This window comes from Rhododendron vialii, chromosome 12a, assembly GCF_030253575.1.
Source record: "Rhododendron vialii isolate Sample 1 chromosome 12a, ASM3025357v1".
Lineage (NCBI taxonomy): Eukaryota > Viridiplantae > Streptophyta > Magnoliopsida > Ericales > Ericaceae > Rhododendron > Rhododendron vialii.
The window spans coordinates 10,135,273-10,157,885 of record NC_080568.1 but is presented as its reverse complement, the minus strand read 5'-3'; the positions used below and the strand labels follow the sequence as shown (position 1 = coordinate 10,157,885).

The window sequence follows — 22,613 nt, the reverse complement described above, 5'->3', positions numbered from 1 at the left end:
AAGTGGGTCGAACATTCATTTCATTCAACATAATACTTCCACATTTTTCATCAAGATTCCAAATTCAGAGAACACGCATATTTTAGACTAGAGGAATTAAAATAAAATCTAAGTAAAAGCATAACAACCATTAGTGTAGTCCATGATTTATCTTTTATTGGAGTTGATTTGAAAATATTGGAATACCCTCAAGTTGGTCACATGAGTTGCCTTTGTTACTACGTATGCTCAAGTTGGTCACGCACATCACTTGTTCTATTTCTCCAACTATATTCCATGACACTGTGTGGTCATGATTTCAATCATCAAAGGAGAATTGAGAACTAAAGATAAGCAAATGAAGTGATACTGAAGATTATTTGGCTAGCCAAGATTTCTTAAGTACATTTAGGTAAAAATGAATTACAAAACTTATTGAGGTATCAAAAAATGCCTATTTCTGGAGTCCTATGTAAGGATCAAAGACTTTCAAATTAATAATGTCAAACCATCTCACCCTTTATCCTGCGCTTTGCCATTCTTGACAAATCCTATTAATAAATGTTCCTTGTTTTAATTACCAAAAATACAAAGTAAAATTTTAGTAAGACTACAAGGACTAACAATGTAGTTTTCCCCCAAAATGATCTGTATTTAAATTATCCGGACAGTTATCTACTCGACGACTTCCAGAATTACGGGGTTGCCACTGCCGTGTTCCCGGAGTATTGGGCTACTACCGGACAGGACAAGAAAAAGGATCATTTACAGTTAACCACTTAAACATAATTACAGGCTTTTCTCCGGGTCCATTTGATCAGGAAGAAAAATAAAATGAAAAGTAAAATTGATAGAAAATGAAGTGAAAGATTTTTTCTCACATCCGTTTGATTAGAATGAAAGTTTTATAATAAAATAATAGAGAAAAAAAGATATTTTTGTTTGGGGGGAATAAAATTGTTGAAATTAGAAGAGAAAATGTGGAGGGAAGAGGATAAAGAAGGAAGTTAGGGTAATTGTTACTGATTTTCTAATATGTGGAGGGAAGAGGATAAAGAAGGAAGTTAGAGTAATTGTTACTGATTGTGGAGGGAAGAGGATAAAGAAGGAAGTTAGAGTAATTGTTACTGATTTTCTAATTAGAAGAGAAAATGTGGAGGGAAGAGGATAAAGAAGGAAGTTAGAGTAATTGTTACTGATTTTCTCGAGAAAATAAAATTTTCTTGCACATTTTGTGAGAAAAAACAAAGCAAAATCTCACGCTTTAGAGGGTTGTACATGAAAGTTTACTTTCTAACACTTTTCTAGGATATTCTTGCTAGATCTCTCCAGAGACCAACCTTAACTCAGGTTGCCGTTTAGGTTGGTGCGCGCGGGGGGGGGGGGGGTTGGTTTATTGCCTCCTCTCCTCCCACCCGCTCTCCTTGCCTCTCCTCTCTTTTTTCGTCGTGTTCTCCATGACCACTAGGTTGCGGGGGGCGGTTCGTTAGGACGACGAGGGTTCCTTATGTCGGCTCCGCAGGCGGATGGTGGCTCCTCTGTCCCGTTCATCTTCCTTCGTCTCCAAATTTGTTGTTCTTGGTCCGACAGCGAGTTTAATAAGGTGCGTGGTTGGTGTAAGGGGGTTTTCCTTTTTTCATCTGCTTTTTTCCGTTTTCTTTTCTACTGGCGAGTTTCCCCCGTTCGATTCTGTACCAGTCTAGATGCTCCAGATCTGGTGAGTGATGATGGCGGGCAAATAATCCGGTGCCTATTGAGGAATGGTTCGGTGTTGGTGGTCTTTGTGTAGCTGGATGCCTGTTTTTGGAGCTGGTGGGTTTCGGTGGTGGTGTTGTTGGGGTTGGTGGTGATCTGGTGGTGTTTGTTTGGGTTGCGCAGCAGTTTTGGCTAGAAGAAGACATGTCTTCGGTCATCGTGGTCTGGTGGTGTTCGTTTCTCTTCCTGTTCAGGCTGGTAACCCTTATGGTTTGTCCAGGAGACCTATTAGATTTTAGTTGATTTGTTATTTTTTTGCTTTCAGATTTCAGTGATGCTTAATTGTTTACGGGTTTGAACTGTGGATCTCTTTAGGTCATCTGTTATCTAGATCGAGATCGGTTCTTATATACCGGCGTTATCGCTGGGCCTGCTTCGGCAGTAGGTACCTGAGATCGACGTTTAGGTTGCTTTGGTTCTTTCTTGTATCTATTCTGGAATCTGTTTGCCCCGGTGGGCTTGTGATGAACGAGCAAAAAATGATATTCTTGCTAAGTGAACTAAAAAAAAGTATATATTTTTTCTCTTTCTTGCATTTTTTATCATTATCTCGCTAATTCAACGAACCATTAGGAGTACTACTTATATTTGGAAAATGATAAAAAGAGCCCGTGGGCTTTTGTTAAGGTTGAAAAATTATATTAAAATTGTTGAAAAAGTACAGGAGTTACGAAAGTGTGTAAAAAAGTGTAAAAAATGCTTTGAATTCGTGTGTTTTTTTTTGGTCATTTTGAGTGCACATTTCTATAGTTTCTCATCAAAGGAAAATAATTTAAGATTTATCTTCGTGATGGATGTACTCCTCCTATTCATACAAAAAGGGAATTCAGCTCCTCAATAATTTTGTGATTGGAATAAATTTTGCTAATTCACTTTACTTAAACTTCATTCTATCTTTTTGATTTACAGGTTCTTTCGCAATTCTGGAATCCAAACACAGCCCACAAAAAGGAATTGAATGTATTGTGATTAACTAGTTTTCCTTTTTCCTAATCATTTTCAAACATAACTTTGGTATTTATGGTGTGGGGTAGGGGGAATTTAGCTTCATCACCACCCAAAACAAAATAAATAAATAAAAATTGGCAATTGGGTAGTGGGTAGTTTTCGTGGGTGCAATGGCAAATAAATGTCAACGATTTAAAATTTTGGCATAATGTGCTGGTCTTTTGGGTGCTGGCCACTTGTCACTTGTTTTATTCAAGTGTTTTTATCCCCACGCAAAGCATAAAGTTCGTTCAGGGCACGTAGTAGGGCCATATTTGAGAGAGAGAGAGAGAGAGAGAGAGTAACTTCTTTCTAATAAATATTGGCCAAATGAGCAAGATATAACACATTAAATAATTGTTCTCCGTGACGTCATCCGTTTCAATTTCGCGGAGATCAAAATATTTTATCCGACTGTTAACTTCAGAACTAGTCGAGATATCCGTAAGCTAAGCTGAACATTTGGTTATTTAAAAAAAAAAATTCAGGGCTGAAAAAAAAACACAGTGATATTGGGAAACTACAATGAACCCTCTCACGTATAGCTATTTTGCACTTTCTTCAAGTGTTAAAATTCTAAACGGGATGATCTGTTCGATTACCATCATTTAGTGGAACGCAACCCCTCCCGTCACCCCACCATCATTTAGTGGAACGCAACCCCTCCCGCCACCCCACCATTAGATTTTTAGAGTGAAATAAAGGTCGGATAAAGAGACAGACTTATTTATGACCGCTCAATAAGAAAGAGATAATAATTCATATGGGAAACTGGCTAATATCATCCTCCCATGTGCATTACATAATTCCTTTGATGGCTCCTAAATGAACAACCAGTCCACATCACCGTCCAATTCGATTCTTAATTGAAATGCGTACCTACACCAAATTTTTGAATGCCCACAAGTTGGACAGAACTGCACACGACTAGACAATCACGATTCATAAAGGGTGGAAATAGAATCAAGCATGTCCCGTTCAGGTGGAATGAGAGAGATCTCTTAACTCTTTAGTCTCACGATGACACTAACCCATCAGCTCGAACTCACAACTTTGCCCTTAGAATCCAATCGCAAGGGGTCAAGCACTTTCAGAAGTCGGCCAACCTGGTGCAATTAGCATCGTCAAAACAACTGGATTTCATTTCAACACCTGCCTTTGGTCTAGCATGCCCACTCATTTCCCTTTCCTAAAGAACACTAAAAATAGCCCATATTCATGCACATACTCTGCCTCAGTTATTTTCCTGTTGACAAATGACAAGAGCGTTCGGGAACTTGTTTCGATAATCTCCGGACAAATGTAGATTTCCATCCCATATATACCAAGTAATGAAGGGGCTATTTATGGCAAGATATGGAATTTGTTTTAGGAAACGGAAACACATAACCATAACCAAAAAGTACAAATGACCCAAAAGGTCCAAACAACAAGAAAAACAACAAAATACAAATTCGCCAAAACTATTAGCTGCAAATTGGAGACCACTGATCTGCTCGTGGATGTTTTTAACGACCAGTCCACTGTTAATGCTAGGTTTCTTGACCTCTTAATCGAGAGTCCAGTCAAGTCAAGTCAGTCCCAGTCCATGGTTTATGTTAAGACTCCTTGCAAGACCGCAAAGCTCAAGTCAATAAAGTCAGTCCATGGTTTATGTTAAGACTCCTTGCAAGACCGCAAAGCTCAAGTCAAGATGTTAGTCAAGCCAACCACACAACACCAAGAATGTGGGCCACAAAGTTGGAGCAAAGCAACCCAATGACAAGTCAATACCAAGTAGTTTGCACAATGCTTGAATGCCAGAAGGAATCAACCAGTTTCATTACCAGCAGGGAATAAGGTTACAAGCAATAACAAGCCAATAACAGAAGGCCTATGAGCTAACAACGCTGACGCAAGAAAACATCACACGCCTCACCCCCTTCCTTATATATAGCACTCTAAGCCACTTCAAATCTAACAGGAGAAAACATGGGATACGCTTGAGGAGACATAATGAATCTGCAGAAATTCTACAAAATTCGATAAGTTACAAGACTTAACCCTAATTAACCAACTGGAGTTAGCTCAATTGGCCAGGACTCTTGCATCTGACTAGGAGGTCAGGAGTTCCGAGTCTTCCCACTCGTGTGTCGGTGTTCTTCTGTTGGGATTATTTCTTCCCCTAGTGGGGGCTTGTAGTTAGGTTGAGTTTATAGTGGTTGAGTTGTTGGGCTTATCTCGTGGACTCTTACACAATTGATGTAGTGTCTTGTTATATGTACTTTGTAATTCATACATGATGTAATGATCTTTCCTATCGATTGACAACAAAACAAAAAAAAAACCATAAAAGCATGCACATACCATGCTTAAATCTGTGTGCTCTTTGAGCATGCACACATTGATGTAAACTCGGTTTGTTTATGAAAGCATATGAGTGTGAACCAATGAACAAGTACGTATTTTACATACATGATTGGAGAAGGGCATGCCATGCAGCACATACCATATAGTAACAAGATTACAAAATAGTACTATATTAAACCAGAAAAGCAAATTTAGTAGCCTTTGTCCGCATAAGAAAGATATATGTTTGTGTGCAATTATATCAGTATATGCATGTATGTATCGGCTATCCATATTATCTAAGCATCATATATGTCGATATAATCACCATTTTGAGTAAATGTCAGTGCTAGCAAATTCATCAATCACCTAACAGCAAAAACATATACAACCCTAGTACTTTGCCAGAATGGCTAAAAGCCTGAATATCTGTCCAACACAATAAGTAATTTCATGCTTTTCCAGATGAGGATCAGGCATCACCATATTTCGCACATCAAAATCACTGAAATTTTAATCCGGAACATAGAAATCAAACTTGACATCAACAGAACCAGACGTTTCACCACTATCTTTGTACTCTATATTCGTTATGGATCCAATCTCATCATCACCTTGATACTCTGGTTTTACCCGCCGGACGGGAACTGAGACAGAATAAATAGTTCCAACGTCTGATTCAGTAGAGACACTAAGCTGAACTTTATCTTGTGACTCTATCTCCACAAAATCTGATAGAACATTCACAATGTTGCTCACTATCTTCTGCTTTGCTTCCTCACTAACTGCACACCGGTCAGAGAAGAGAATCATCTTCAATCGTTGCTTGGCAACATTTGCATTAGACTTCCTTCTAGATGTTGGTGTTGGGAACATTATTTTCCAGGCCAAGTTTAAGCGTTCAAAGAAACTCATGCTTACGACATTAAGGAGAAAGCTTTCCGTTTCTGGGCTAACGGAATTGGGGGACAGCTTATACTCGCCAGTGATCCCAAAAGGTCGTTTAGAATTACAGCGCATGCTATGGCTATCAAGTACCACATGGGAACATTTTGGTGTGATATCAGAGACACCGGATGCTCCACGAAGGAAACCAGAAAAGTCTACCTGAATACATCAGAACTATTATTTCGTAAGAATAATATGAACTACAATGCAATGTCATCGTAACCTTAAGTGAAACTTGAAAGCTCTTGATTATGTTTCAACAGATCATCTTGATAAATCTGGCTGTATTTCTGCACATTGGAAATGCACTCACCCTACCAGTATATGGTCAACTTTCAATATCACACGAACTGCAGTTATTTCATTTTTCATCATCCTATATAAGTTGCTTTTTCTTAAGCATTTGCATGAGAGACCTTCTTGTGAACACAACTGATGGTATCTTACTTTTTGTGAGTGAAAACAGCATTTTCCGAATCATAACTATTAGTTTTACATGCATAAGAGAAGAATCAAACCCCATTAAAGCCACTCAAATGTTTCAACCAGAGTTCATAAGTGAAAACCGTGTCAATTGGTACTTGCCTCTACATCACTTCCTTTCTCTGATTCTATATCAAATCCCAGGTCCATATACTCAAAAAATAGCAATTACCATACTGCTATAGCCTATAAGGCCTGCCATGTTATACAGAACGAAGTGTTGGGTTACAAATAAATAGTGCACAAGCAAGATGAGTGTATCTAAAATGAGAAATTTGAGATAGATACAAGAACATTCGCGGAATGGTAGGGGGCCTGATAGAAGATAAGATGAGAGAAAGTAGATTAAGATTGTTTGGACGTGTCTATCGCAGATCGACCAATAGGGTGGTTAGGAGCAGTGATATGGCTACAGTTGAGGGCAACAGTGCATGGGTAGAATGAATTGGCATTAGCGATGGTAGTTTTAGCTGACACAGCCATCGGTTCATATAGCTGACCGTAATTGAGTGGGACTCAAGGCTCTATTTGGTCTGGTTTGGTTTAGCAAACTATTTGGCAAAAGGGAGCTAAGAGGAGCAACTTGGCAAGAGCAAGGCTAATCAAATCCGATTCCGCGTGCTATTCTATCAGCCCTCACCCTGTCTTTACTTGATAAGGCTCCTTCAATAGTACAAATAGCCCAGCTACACTACTGCCATCCATGCGATTGAAATCTCGAACTTAGACCCTTCATGCATCTCACTCTTCTTTGCACTTCTATTTCGTTGTCTTATCTAATCCTTTCTTTCTTTTGTTATATTCCCAAACAAACTATGAATGTTGCATATATTATTTCCTTTCTTTTGTTAATCTTTTCTTTCTTTTGTCTTACCATGTGACCATTTTTAGACAGCTCCGGCCTCTATCCTACTATTTCAGGAAGCTCCTTTAAAACCTTGGAAGAATGAACACCGATAAGTGCTGTGGTAAGGAGGAAAAACGGTAACCTTTACCATTTTTTGGCAAGGAACGACTACAATCCTTACTCAAAATTCCAACCAAATTTATGACAATCTGAGTGGAAGGTATGAATTGAGTAAATTCGTAAACGGTAGAAGCAGAAAATTAAAATATGACAAGTTTCATGTTTGGGAAGTCTGGAATTGGAGTAAATAAAAAGGCTATCCCTTGATTTGGGCACAGAAATTAGCAAAACTCATTTTGCTATGGGTTTTGGGTAGGGATGGGCATCGTGCCATGTCGTGTCATCGAGGGTTCTTGTCAAGATTCTCTCAACCCTAACCCGGTCCTTTCATTTGTTGGCGTTTATTGCCTTGTGTCGTTTTTCGTCCGTGTCGTGTTACGGTGTCATGGCAAAAGATTAATCTATAATAAAAATATCAAATATATGGAGTTAGTTGATAAAAAAATTCCTCTCAAGAGCTAACTTCATCAAACCAATCCCTTTTAGGTATGAAGATTCTCATAAAAATATTTCTATGTTTCAAGAGTGATACCTATTTTGTATGTTATTTTCCCTAACTAGATTGACTAAAGAGCAGTTAAAATGATCATATCAACCTCAAATTTGAAACAAAATGCAATATTAACCCCAAAAACAGAAATTTACATAATTTTGTTTCGCTGAAAGAAGTCACGTATCACTTATCAAATCCCTACAACCCAATTTGAAATGTTGTTAAAATCAATAATGGAATAAACCATGGGTACCTCCAGTTACTTCTAGTTACTTGGGTTTGACCCTAACCCAACTTGTTTATTATCTATGTTATCGTGTCGTGTCATAATCATATTCATGTCAACAAAAGGCAAACCCTAACCCACTAATCTCGTTTCCTGTTCAAGTTATGAATTATGATATAGATTATGATATTGAGTCGCGCCAAACTTCCCACCCCTAGGTATGGGTAAAAGGATGGCGATGGGTTTAAGTTGTTTTCACACAGAATTTCGGCTTAATTCAAAGAACGGGTTATGGACTAATGCTTGGAGATCGTAAGAGATCTTAGAAAGGAGGCATCAAAGGGCTATATTTTCATCTGCCTAATCAGTAATCAGTGTTAACAAACAAATTGATAAGGAACCTTCATTGAGCAAACAACTGACTTCTAGTTAAAAACCATAAAAAAAAACGTAAATATGACGTCCAAAGATTTGACAAAAAAAATTAACAGCTTCAGCTACCAACCAACTATTGAATTTTCTGGTGGTGCCACAAGTTACGACCTAAGTCACATAATGCGCGTGCGCGTGCTTGAGCAGATGCGCAAGTGTGGGCGTGCAAATGCCTTTTAAAAACCCTAAAGTACTAAAATTTGCAAGAACGAGGATTGAGAGTGTGAGCGTAGAATAACGGAGCGGAGGGCCCTACTGAAGAGGTCAAAAGCGAGAAATACAAAAAATGAGTGCCACAAAAGGGAAAATGCACAAGCGAAAAACTATTTAAAGACTAGATACACCTAATTATGTATACAAAGCACGCCAATCTATTTCTTTTCATTTCGGTAGGCAACCCATATCATGAAACTATATTTGGCAAAGAAATTCAGCATTGGAAACTCAGACAGGTTATCGAAAAATCCAAAACCCATAACCCCAAATCAGCTGGTAAGCTAACATAGAATTCGAAATGACGATCAAGCGAGTAATTGAATAGTAAATTAGGTGAAGTATAAAACAATCTATAGAGATAGTGAACTGAAAATGGAGAAGAATTTAGACCTTTGAAGGGGCCAAAGCGCTTCGAAGAGGGTGCGTAGGGTAAGAGCCCAATGTTGCGCACACCCTCAGATCTCCTGAAATCGCCATTCTCGTACTCTCTCTCTCTCTCTCTCTCTCTCTTCAGGGTTTCATTTACTAGCTTTTATCACTCCTATTCTGCGTTAGGGTTCTGTTTTCCGGTCGGGTGTTTGTTAGAACATCGCCAATCCAACTCTATTTCTCCAAAATAGAGAATGGATGTGACATATTGAGGGAGAGATTTTATAATTTACTCTCTCTTTTTTTTCACTTTTTGTAGTTTTTGAAAGAATTTTTAAGGGACCCACCGTCCTTTTTAGAGTTTGGTCCTCCAAAAGTAAATTCGGTCCTCTAAAAATGGAGGATCAAAAGTAAATTTAGAGTACAAAATTCTTCCAAACTCTAAAAAGGACGATGGGTCCCTCAAAAATTCTCCCAAAAAGTACAAAAAGTGAAGAAAAAATGGAATAAATTACAAAATCTCCCCTCAATGTGTTACATCCATACTCTATTTTGGAGGAAATGGAGATGGATTGGAGATGCTCTAAGCGACGCCGTTTTTCTTTGTCGATTACTAGCGACGTGGTTTATAAAATTCATTTGCAAAGGAAGATGCTGATCTCCGCAAGTATTGTGAACTGCCGAGTTATTTACAACCATAAATTTTCTATACGTAGCCTGTTCTAAAATTAATCACTTTCGAACAAAAATGCCCTTTAAAAAAATAAACAAAAACACCCCCAATGAAATGACTTCGTTTTAGAATGTCAAAGGTCATCTTATCATCTTCCTCCCTACTCTTCTTCCCCAACCCACCTCCCACTGTACAAGAAACAGTCGACATCACAGTGATATCGATCGCCCTCCCCAATGTTCAACAACAGCATACCAATTTCCCTCTCTGATTACGACTCCGATGACGTCGCCGGAAAAACGAAGCCCCGAGTCTGCAGAGTCCACAGAAAAAACAAGAAATCACGAGGCAAGAACGAGTTGGCACAGCAATTCCTCAAGGAACTACTGAGATGGTGGCCCGTCTTGCTCTTCCTCCCCTTCACCGTTCTCCTCGTTTTCGAGGCCTTACGAATCGACCGCAGATTCATTCGTCAAGAAAAAGCCCTAGAAAAATTCAGATTCATTCGTCGACTCGCATTTTTTCGCCTATGAACCCAGTTCCATCGCACATTAGCAAAATGCGTTATACGAAGCATGACGCATTCGGAATTTGTGTTTTTAACAGTCAGAATCTGCATTTTCAAAAAAAATAAAAAATACATGACGCATCTTCAAGATGCGTTATAAAGTGTTTGGGTATTAGAATTTGAATTTTGTAAACATTTTCAAGTTTTAAAATATGAAATTGTCTAAATTTTTCAGAAATGTGTATCCGACTACGTCGGAGAATTTTTTTTGAAAATTCCGGATACACAGTGGTGATGGGTGTGGTTGTCACGACCTAAAATCGACCCTGGAAGTCGTGACCGGCCAAGCGGGTGTTAAGCCGCCGAAGGCCTGCTCATATTCTAGTTTAGGGATTTCTAACATCGGCGTCATTTTAAGCAATAGAATTCAAGTATGCGGAAGCGTAGAATAAATAACATAATCCCAGAGCTTCTAGGTGTACAAATATAATAATTACAAATCATTAGGCTACACACTATTCTCCACGGTTATTCTAGCACCCCATTCAGTCCACAACTTGATGTCTATCTTAACCTGAAAAATTGGAAAAGGTTTTCATAAGCCGAAGCTCGGGTGAGAAACGTATACCAAAGTTACAAGTTTGACCATGAAAGTACCCCACATTATGAAACAGTTCGAAGCAACAATCGAAATATTTCATTGAACATCCAGTACATGAATTTTAGCTCGTAAGCTCATTTCTTTGGTCCAAGGACCTTTTCATTTCATTTCTCTTTCAACTTTTGCACTGTTGAGCGATAATATCATTCAACGGTATTTTTGCCAGTCGGTTGGGGAGCGACCCCATTGAAGAGTGGTAAGATATCGTTACCCGGTGATGCCTGGCTGCATCTCCTGCCTTATTACTTCACGCCACTAGTTTCTTTACATGTCCCCTAGTGCTCGAAACACCGTTTGAATGATTCATATTATCACCAGCATGTACTAACAAGAAGTGAAATTCAAGTTCCCAAAACATAATGCCATGGTCTATATTAACTGTAACACCAAAGATTTAATAAACAGGCCATCGCATGTATTTTACTCAACATCACCAATTAAATCAAGTAAGAGGATCGAATTCCACACTTTTCAGCAAAAACAAGCAATGGCATTTTATCCCAAAATTCAGAAAAATGCATGTAACTAAGGTATGCGCAACTCACCAAAAAGGATGCGTCTAACTTGACGTGGCACCGAATTAGTCCAAGACACTGGTACCTATACAAAATGTATCACAAATTACTATTTGTTACAGTTGAACTTAGGGGTAAACTAATTTCCAATTCAGGCCAACGAATTAGCAACGAACTGTTTTTATAACTCTAAATGAAAATATTATATTCTTTAACTTAGTATTCCTTCTGAAGCAATGGGTACAAATACGTAAGTCTGGAATAAAATTCCCACAGCTTGTTAGGTTAGAAACATAGGAATTTAGCAGAGTCTCAATTTGAGGCTTATAACAGTCAGCTAATAATTTACTTAAATCAATTTAGGGTGGCGAGTTCCGGAACCAAACTCTTTGCCGAAAGGGGTTTCATTTGTGTGAAAATTTCAGGGGTTCGGGTGCTACGTATGCGAGAGAAGAAAAAGATGCTGTAAAAAGGTGAGAGAGAGTTGCCGAAGTGGTGTCGATCGAGTTGGTCAGCAGCCATGGCCGCAGTTCCTCGGTGCTATACGCGTGAGTGTGTGAGTGTTACAAGAGTTTTGCTCCAATTCTATTTCCTCAGTAAAAAACAGATACATATGTCCTATTCCTAACCATAAAATAGATTAATGAGTGAGAATGATAAATAGATTAATGGGTTAGAAGGATTACCAAAAGGAGCTTAGAAATCCTCCAAAAAGCACAAACGGGACGGTGGGTGGTGGTTCTCGACAGAGAGAAGTGTACGTACAGGAGCCTTATTCTCCCCTTCTTACTATCCTCCTTTTAATCTTTTAAAATGATAATACTTATAATAGTCATATTTATTCTTGAGAACTGCTATGTATACCGATGGAATTGTAGGGATATCGTACCGACCGGCGGCGCGGGGCCGTCTCCGGCCACCGGACGGCCGATCCGAGCCGTCCAAAAATTTTAAAAAAAAAAACCGAGGGGACCACGTGGGAATCAACGGCATCCGATGTGTGTAGGGTGCTTGATCTAAACACCTTATTTTTTGTGTATAAATATACACAAAAAATAAGGTGTTTAGATCAAGCACCCTACACACATCGGATGCCGTTGATTCCCGCGTGGTCCCCTCGGTTTTTTTTTTTAAAATTTTTGGACGGCTCGGATCGGCCGTCCGGTGGCCGGAGACGGCCCCGCGCCGCCGGTCGGTACGATATCCCTACAATTCCATCGGTATACATAGCATTTCTGTTTATTCTTCGGTGGAGTAGAAGTGAAACAGGTGAAAAGATATTACACCTGTACTTCCGTAGCACTGCTCCGTGACACGTAGTGTGGTGTGTCGGTTCGGGCTCGTCGCGATTCCGGTCCGTACGCGTTCGGATTTCAGTTTCCAAAAATTCTCAAAAATTCAACATAAACTAATAAAAATACGAGAATCAACGTGGCGGTGTCCGACTTTTAAGGAAAAATCCCTTCGTCACATGACTCTTACCCTGTAGCACATGGAACTCAATTGTCCCATAGTATTTACAAAATTATATCAAGATTCTCACATCTATTCAAACCACAATTCACTTTGCATAGTCTATCAAAATTAAGTTAAAGTGTTGAGTTTCTATTCGGGCCACGTGACTTTTATTTTAAAAGTCAGGATTTTACATTTCTCCCCACCTTAGAAAGTTTGGTCCTCCAAACTTGAATATAGCCAATAATAATCGAATAAGCAATGCATCTTCCCAAAGCTTGAGTAACATTTTTTTTTCCTCTTTTGCGAATTGCATAGTCAGCTTTCTTGTATCTTGATCAGCTGCTGGTTGCCTGGTTCAACACGTTTGGCACGCATCATTTGCAAATTCGCTCGATTTGTTCCTGGTACGTTGTCCTCTTCCCATCGTTGCTCTAAGCGAGGCATATCTAGATTCTATAACACTTCTCGTATAAAGCTTCGAAGAACATGTAGCTTATAATTACTATTGATGTAGGCGAACTCTGTTGATAGTCAATGCTTCCTTTGACTTGAAAATTGTCAAACGAACTTGCATCGATCAAGTCTTCTGGACTTAGAATCATTCGCTCGTAAGTGATGGAAAATTTTCAAATCGAAACTCAGAATTTAGATATCAATATTCGTACGATTACTTGGACATGGAGTTCAAAAGGTTGAGGTAGAGAGTAGTTAGTACTTAGGCAAATAGCTACATCTAGTACTTATTGTGAGGAATTTTTTTTTTTCCCCCTATTGTGGCTTGAACTATCATCACACATGTGATCCATTTCTTATTCTTCCTTGCCGTTTTTCCTATGCTTTATCATGACTTGTCGTCATTGTGCCCAAATCTTTCTATCCCATCTGGAAAGAGTGAGGATTGGTGCCGTCGCATCTCCCTGCTTTAGCTTTTAGAGTTCTTTTTCATGTGTCTATATCCAAAGCTTTCTACACTTCTTTTTCCCCCTTCGATAGTAACATATTCTTTGAGAGAAATCTTGGAACTTCTAATTGTATCCAACGAGTAGAGAAAAATGCAAAACTCTTATCGCCATTGTTAACAAGAGCCTCGACCTTTCCTGCGTTCTACCAATTTTCCCCTCTATCACTCGTTTCCCCTCTATCGCTCATTGGAACATTAAAGAAATCGATGAATCAAAGCACTAATTTTCATAATAGCCAAGAATTCAAGAAAAAGAGTGGTACTTCTTGGCGGACATGGGTAAGTTAAATGGAGTTCAATGATAACATAGAATATATTTTGAAACTTATCAAATGGGGCATCAAGCACGAATCTAAACATGCTACAAAGTTTGAGAATGAATAAGGCCCATGAATAAGGTTCAAAAGCAAGGGGCATGGAAGAAGAGCATGATCAATTTTTGATTTGTGCATTCAACTCACATAAGCCAAATAAAACCAAGTTCACAAAAGAGTTTGAAAGGAGCTTGAAATAGAATTGCAAAGAGTCTAGGAATTAATCAAGGTACTCATATGCACATCTTAGAATATATGATAAGGGTTGAATAGAAGTATTTCTGAGGTTTCACCATTAAGATTCACAAAAAGCAAACGGAACAAAGTCATACAAAGGCTCAAAAGAAGACCACAAGGGCTAATTGAATCAAAATTTCACAATAGAGTTCAAAAGCAATAGAATCGAAGTTTTACATCATAGTTCAAAGGAAGTTGAATATGAATTTTGTTGAGAGTTTAGAGACTAATCTAGATATTTTTCTTGAAATTGCGTCGGCCTAACACATTTCAAACCAAACATCCAAGACTAGTCATCTAATAAAGGCAGAAAAATAATTTGGAGAACAGTAATCAGTTTTCAAGGGCTGCACAGTGCAGTCAGAGAGTAATAGCTTTCATCTTGCAATGTGATGAGAGCTGCGAACAATTATTGGAGTTTAAACTTCAAACAATCGATGGAACAATTCTCCTATTTCATTCTAGAATAAAGAACAACATTAGAGAATTACTTTCAAGAAGGTGGAAGCAATGAGTACGATTCAGATTCATTTGGATCACGCTCAATTATAAGAAGTTCAGTAGAGACACAATGCTAAGAAATAGGCAATGCTGATTTGAAATATGCCCATCAAGTTCATATTTGATGACAAGAAACACAAAGAAGGAACTGAAGTGGCGCAACAAATGAGATTCATCAATAAAGAGTATTGTATGTCACAAATAGATTGAACAAAATTACTTTATGTCAAGAGGACTTCTAACAATGTTCACACAATGAGAGTCAAGCAAATAGGCTTCATCTATAATGAGTGTAATCTTATAGCTCTAGATTCTTGGACAGGTACACTTGAGAGCCAAGCTTCCAATGCGCACTCTGATTATCTTTCTCCCAAGTCGTTTCTTCTCCCTTTTTTTTTTTTAAAGATATAGTTAACTCAAGTCGGCTCACATGAGAATTTAGCATCCTATCTCACCCTTTCCATTAGATATAAAATAAAGTCTAAACGTTGACTGCTTTCTAGGACTCGCATCTCATAATTCACACAATCTATTCTTTGCTTCTTGTGTAGTTTGTGACCATATTTTAACGTTTCACATCACCCATATTCACTAGAGCCTCCTTCCATAAAGAGTGTTGGGTCTAAGATCATCACTAAACAAAGGCACGATGCCATTCAGTGTCCAAAAGGATTTCCTCAGTGCCATTTAGACCACAAGGTAATTTGACATCAATTATTGTCTATCTCTAGACACTATTTCTAAATATGAGATCAACTTAAAGGTAGAACAAATAGAACACCAAGGCACATAAGTTGGTGCAACTATTGTGTAGGTGACTCCTAAAGCTCTGGGTTTTAAGAAATCCGTAAACTAATGCTCTGATACCACTTCTGTCACGACCTAAAATCGACCCTGGAAGTCGTGACCGGCCAAGCGGGTGTTAAGCCGCCGAAGGCCTGCTCATATTCTAGTTTAGGGATTTCTAACATCGGCGTCATTTTAAGCAATAGAATTCAAGTATGCGGAAGCGTAGAATAAATAACATAATCCCAGAGCTTCTAGGTGTACAAATATAATAATTACAAACCATTAGGCTACACACTATTCTCCACGGTTATTCTAGCACCCCATTCAGTCCACAACTTGATGTCTATCTTAACCTGAAAAATTGGAAAAGGTTTTCATAAGCCGAAGCTCGGGTGAGAAACGTATACCAAAGTTACAAGTTTGACCATGAAAGTACCCCACATTATGAAACAGTTCGAAGCAACAATCGAAATATTTCATTGAACATCCAGTACATGAATTTTAGCTCATAAGCTCATTTCTTTGGTCCAAGGACCTTTTCATTTCATTTCTCTTTCAACTTTTGCACTGTTGAGCGATAATATCATTCAACGGTATTTTTGCCAGTCGGTTGGGGAGCGACCCCATTGAAGAGTGGTAAGATATCGTTACCCGGTGATGCCTGGCTGCATCTCCTGCCTTATTACTTCACGCCCTAGTTTCTTTACATGTCCCCTAGTGCTCGAGACACCGTTCGAATGATTCATATTATCACCAGCATGTACTAACAAGAAGTGAAATTCAAGTTCCCAAAACATATTGCCATGGTCTATATTAACTGTAACACCAAAGATTTAATAAACAGGCCATCGCATGTATTTTACTCAACATCACCAATTAAATCAAGTAAGAGGATCGAATTCCACACTTTTCAGCAAAAACAAGCAATGGCATTTTATCCCAAAATTCAGAAAAATGCATGTAACTAAGGTATGCGCAACTCACCAAAAAGGATGCGTCTAACTTGACGTGGCACCGAATTAGTCCAAGACACTGGTACCTATACAAAATGTATCACAAATTACTATTTGTTACAGTTGAACTTAGGGGTAAACTAATTTCCAATTCAGGCCAACGAATTAGCAACGAACTGTTTTTATAGCTCTAAATGAAAATATTATATTCTTTAACTTAGTATTCCTTCTGAAGCAATGGGTACAAATACGTAAGTCTGGAATAAAATTCCCACAGCTTGTTAGGTTAGAAACATAGGAATTTAGCAGAGTCTCAATTTGAGGCTTATAACAGTCAGCTAATAATTTACTTAAATCAATTTAGGGTGGCGAGTTCCGGAACCAAACTCTTTGCCGAAAGGGGTTTCATTTGTGTGAAAATTTCAGGGGTTCGGGTGCTACGTATGCGAGAGAAGAAAAAGATGCTGTAAAAAGGTGAGAGAGAGTTGCCGAAGTGGTGTCGATCGAGTTGGTCAGCAGCCATGGCCGCAGTTCCTCGGTGCTATACGCGTGAGTGTGTGAGTGTTACAAGAGTTTTGCTCCAATTCTATTTCCTCAGTAAAAAACAGATACATATGTCCTATTCCTAACCATAAAATAGATTAATGAGTGAGAATGATAAATAGATTAATGGGTTAGAAGGATTACCAAAAGGAGCTTAGAAATCCTCCAAAAAGCACAAACGGGACGGTGGGTGGTGGTTCTCGACAGAGAGAAGTGTACGTACAGGAGCCTTATTCTCCCCTTCTTACTATCCTCCTTTTAATCTTTTAAAATGATAATACTTATAATAGTCATATTTATTCTTCGGTGGAGTAGAAGTGAAACAGGTGAAAAGATATTACACCTGTACTTCCGTAGCACTGCTCCGTGACACGTAGTGTGGTGTGTCGGTTCGGGCTCGTCGCGATTCCGGTCCGTACGCGTTCGGATTTCAGTTTCCAAAAATTCTCAAAAATTCAACATAAACTAATAAAAATACGAGAATCAACGTGGCGGTGTCCGACTTTTAAGGAAAAATCCCTTCGTCACATGACTCTTACCCTGTAGCACATGGAACTCAATTGTCCCATAGTATTTACAAAATTATATCAAGATTCTCACATCTATTCAAACCACAATTCACTTTGCATAGTCTATCAAAATTAAGTTAAAGTGTTGAGTTTCTATTCGGGCCACGTGACTTTTATTTTAAAAGTCAGGATTTTACAGTGGTGTTCGGTGGTGGTGGTGTGTTCAGCAAAAGAGAAGAGAGAAGAGAAGAGAAAACTGAACCATTTTTGAGTTTTAATTTTTTTTGTAGGACTGTATCCGAATAAGGCGTTTCTCGTAGTTTTTGTTGATTTGAAGAACTGTATCCGAAGAACGCATTTTGAATGATAAAGTGCTGTACGTATTTCTGTTGATTTGAAGGTGGCGAGTTTTATTTCTCACAGTTTCAATGTTTCGTGAAGGCGGCGGTTATGGAGGTGTGGTGGTGGTGGGTGTAGCGTTCGTGAGGAGAAGAGAGAACTAGGAGAGAGAGAGAGAGAGAGAAGAGGGGGGGGGGGGGGTTTAGGAAATTTGTTAGGTTGCATTTAGGAAATTGTTATAAGATTTGTGGATTAGGTTTAGAACAGACTACGTATAGAAAATTTGTGGTTGCAAATAGCTCAGCCCATTGTGAATTGTATCTATATTCACATTAATGATTAACTTATATAGCACAATTTTTTGGTTTTGTTTTTCTTGAAATATTTTTTGCATTTTTTAGTTTTATGCCAAACTTTTATATGATTTTGGTTCGTCTCGACAAGAGAAATCAGATAAGTAAAAATTATGACTGTTACACAAGTATTTTGGAAATGTAACGATCCGGATTTTTGATCCAATTTTTTTTTCTAAATATAATATTATTAGAATTATTTTCTTAATGCAATTCTTTTTTTTTAAATACAATTATGCATGCAATATATATATGCATTCTTTTTAAATTTTTCTACACATACATGCGTGTATGCACACTCCTCCCTCACCTCAAACTCCTTCCGTCTCTCCATCTCCTACTCAGTCTCTACTTTCTCCTTAACCCTAAAACCAAGCTAAATTTGTCCATTCCAAATCCCATGAAGCCAACCTCATTAAATTCACTCTTATCCTCTTCTACCAAAATTCTCCTATAAATACCCCACCCCATTGACCCACGAAATATTTACACCACAATATTTCCCACGCCCCACAAGTCCAAAAGAGAGAAAAACCAGAGAAAATCAAGTTTCAATCCATAGAGTTTTAAAGAGAGAAAGAAAGAGAGAGAAAAATGGGTTTCGTCCCAAGACTCAACCGAAACTCAATTCAATCATCCCGATCACCTCCTACAACCCAGAGCATCCTCAAACAAGCCTCAATCCGATCCCAAAGTCTTCTTCCCCAAAATTCAAGATTTGTTTTTAAATCAATGCGATCCGATTAAAGGTACTATAATCAATTCCAACCTCTTATCTAAGTATATTTAGTGTTTATATGCTTAACCCTATGTCCCAAACGAAATATATATAATTTATTGCGCGTTTTCTGCCATATTTATCAATTTGATATTATTTTTGAGCCCGACACTTTATATGTAATTATTTAAAAAGAAGATGACCTTTCTGATATTTATTTTACAATCCATATGATATTAGTATTATAAAAAACTACTGATCTGATATTATTTTCTTACAATGTAATATCAACTTAGTATAAAACGTATTAATTATATCAATTTAATTTATTTGGTAGATTGAGTTGGTTTTAAATGTTTCGAAATAACTTTGCGACCTTCCAAACATCATTTTTGACACCCGAACTATTTTTCCTAGACTTTTCACACTTGAAAGATCATAACTTGTTAAGATCATTTTTTTTATTTAATTATCTATTTATTGAATTATTTATTAGTTATCTATCAAGTTTACTAACGAAAAATCTTTGCGACCTTCCAAACAACGTTTTCACACCCAAACTAATTTTTCCTAGACTCCTTGCATCTCAAAGATGATATCTTGTTAAATTAATATATTTTTTATTTAATTTCTATAGCGTTTCCAATCAAAAATTTCTTACGACCTCATAAACCTTATTATTAATGCCCGAGTAATTTTATTTATACTCCCTACATTCTGAAGATGAAATTTTGTTAACCTCAACATATTTTAATTAATAAATTATTTATTATCTATTTACCTCACTTTCGGCCACTTTACTTAACGTCTTTATTTAAAATAATCCCGCGACCTTCCGAACCCAACTTTTGATACTTAACTGGTTGCATAGGACCTCTCGGACTCTTAATCAGGTCACGTTAATTATTTTAATATTTTTACCTAATTAATGCATTTAATTAGCTTTTAATTAATCTAATTACTTAGAAATAATTAATGAGAGCTTAGAAAAATATATATTTTAAATTATTTTAAAAAGCTCTTACTCTTATTATCATCTTGGCCATACAAGATTAAGGGCAACGGCCCATCCATAAAAAGTTGCGTGATTTCATTACTTATTAATCGTTTTAATTATTATTGATTAATTGCATATTGTGCCGATACTTGATTTAAATGCTAGATTGGACCCTAGAGATATGTGGTGGTATTGCGAAATGGAATTCATCTAGACGATGCTAGATAATGGATAAACTGGAAAGTTTTTTATTTTTAGATTGCCTGCAGGCGTGATTTTGAGATGTTATGAAAATGAAACTGGCGGGTGTCCAGTAATAAATTAATAGACTGGCGGGTGTCCAATGATGAAAATGAAACTGGAACTGGCGGGTGTCCAGTGATGAAAATGAAACTGGCGGGTGTCCAATGATAAATTGATAGACTGACGAGTGTCCAGTGATGAAAATGAAACTGGCGGGTGTCCAGTGATAAATTGATAGACTGACGGGTGTCCAGTGATGAATTGATAAACTAACGGGAGTCCAGTGGTGATTGTGAAGTGGTACATAAGATAAGCGAACCCTAGTCGTGATTCAGGCATGATAAGTTTTCCCCTTGTTGTAGTTATTGGGATGCATACTCGGTACATAACTTAAGTGCATTTGCGACAGCAAAGGGAAATGATCTCATGGGACTGAGCATGGCTAGCGGTTGGTGAGGAAAGATCCTGCGGAGGAGATCTTAGATTACACGTCAAGTTAATGGATAGTAAATATATGTGGAACAAACTCTGTCTTACTTTTTCGCACTACTATTATCTTGTTGCTTGTTAACTGTAAAGTAAGAGGGGTGGTTGGGTTGGATTATTCTACTGGGTGATTTATCACTCACGGATACGTCTGTATCCTGGCAAATCGTTTGCTTCGGCAATCAATTTGCCAGAGGGCGCAGGATTCACTGAGAAGATTCAAAGATGGTACAGTTCGACACGGAATGAATATCAGGAACGAAGATCGAGTGTGTTTCGGATTTGTATCAAGCCTAGAGTCAGCTCTGAAGTTAATGTATTTTGAATCAGTAAATTTATCTTGTGACTGTAATAGCTAAACTTTATTTTGAAAAATTATATTTATTTAGCAAATTTTCTTAAGATTTTATTTTATATTGCTTCCGGAAAGTCGGGGCATTACAGGAAATATCCAAAGAAAAGCTCAAAAGTCAGATTTTGGACTTTTTCTTAGATATTTTCCAAATTTCTCTCGTAAAAGTCATAATTTTTTATTTTTCCGGTTCCTCTCGTCAAGACGGAGCAATATCATATAAACGTTTGACCGAAAAAAATTTAAATAAAGACAACCAAAAAATTATTCTGCATAAATTAATCATTAGCGTGAACACCCCAATATATCTAATACATAAAGGGAAAGGTGATTTTAGTGTGACCAATTTTTGAAACCCGTCACCAAAGTGATTTTTGTATTGTCTCTAGGTTTTGTAAATTTCATCGGTCATTTTTAGAGACCAGAGGCATGGCCCAAAGTATTTAGAGGTCCTAAGCAAAACCTTTGAATGGGGCACTACATATTTTTAGAATTAAACAACACCACCACAAATGTTTATCATATACCAAGTATTTTGGTCCATGTTGCGCACATTAAATGCTTTGGTTCTGGCGGCTTAATTGGTGGCCTTGTACCCTCCTTGACCTATTAGGTTCAAATTACAGCACTTAGCTACAATTGCGTAGCTTGGTTCAAATTGGATAGATTAAACGGTTTGGCTCATCCGTTGGATAGCCCTAGCAACTATAATTGCATAGCTTAGGTTTTTTTTTTTTTTTTTGCGAAAAGACACTTTTTGCCAAGATTAAAACTTGGGACATTCATTAAGGTATGGAATTATCTTACCGTCGAACCAACAAAGGCACTTGTTTTACCCTACGAACAAATAATATACTCCCACCATCCCAATTTGTTGTGTTTGTTTTCTTTTTGGAACTTCACAAAAAAATTGTCTATATCTCATAATCTATAATGTTTTTATAATTTCAAAATCTTTGTTTAAAATGATTAATTGAGATCTCTTAAACAAGATCTATATTAAATTTATAAAATCTTATACATTAAAAGATGTAGACAATTTTTTAAGCCATACAAAAAAATATAGATTCAACATTTTGGGACGAAGGGAGTATATACCTATTTACAATTGGCTCTATTTTGAGCCCAAAATTTGGAGGTCCTAGACCGCGGCCTCTTGGGCTTTGGCTTAGGGCCGGGCCTGACCATAGATTCTGGCGACTGGATTTTGGGCCACCAGTGACAGAATGAGAAGTAAATCACTGTTTCTTGAGAATTAAAGATAAAGATGACACATTACCCAAAAAAAATAAAATTAAAGAGATAGAGATGACAACGGTG

General features: G+C 37.7%; 1 protein-coding gene across 1 annotated transcript; it reads right to left on the bottom strand.

Annotated features, from left to right (window-relative positions):
• Window positions 1-5,344: 5,344 nt before the first annotated feature.
• Window positions 5,345-9,384, bottom strand: LOC131309922 (cell division topological specificity factor homolog, chloroplastic). The gene is made up of 2 exons (XM_058336635.1): window positions 9,205-9,384; window positions 5,345-6,156 (listed from the first exon to the last, which is right to left on the bottom strand). The coding sequence occupies exons 1-2, from the start codon at window positions 9,289-9,291 to the stop codon at window positions 5,563-5,565; spliced, it is 681 nt and encodes a 226-aa protein (XP_058192618.1). The 5' UTR covers window positions 9,292-9,384; the 3' UTR covers window positions 5,345-5,562.
• Window positions 9,385-22,613: the final 13,229 nt, after the last annotated feature.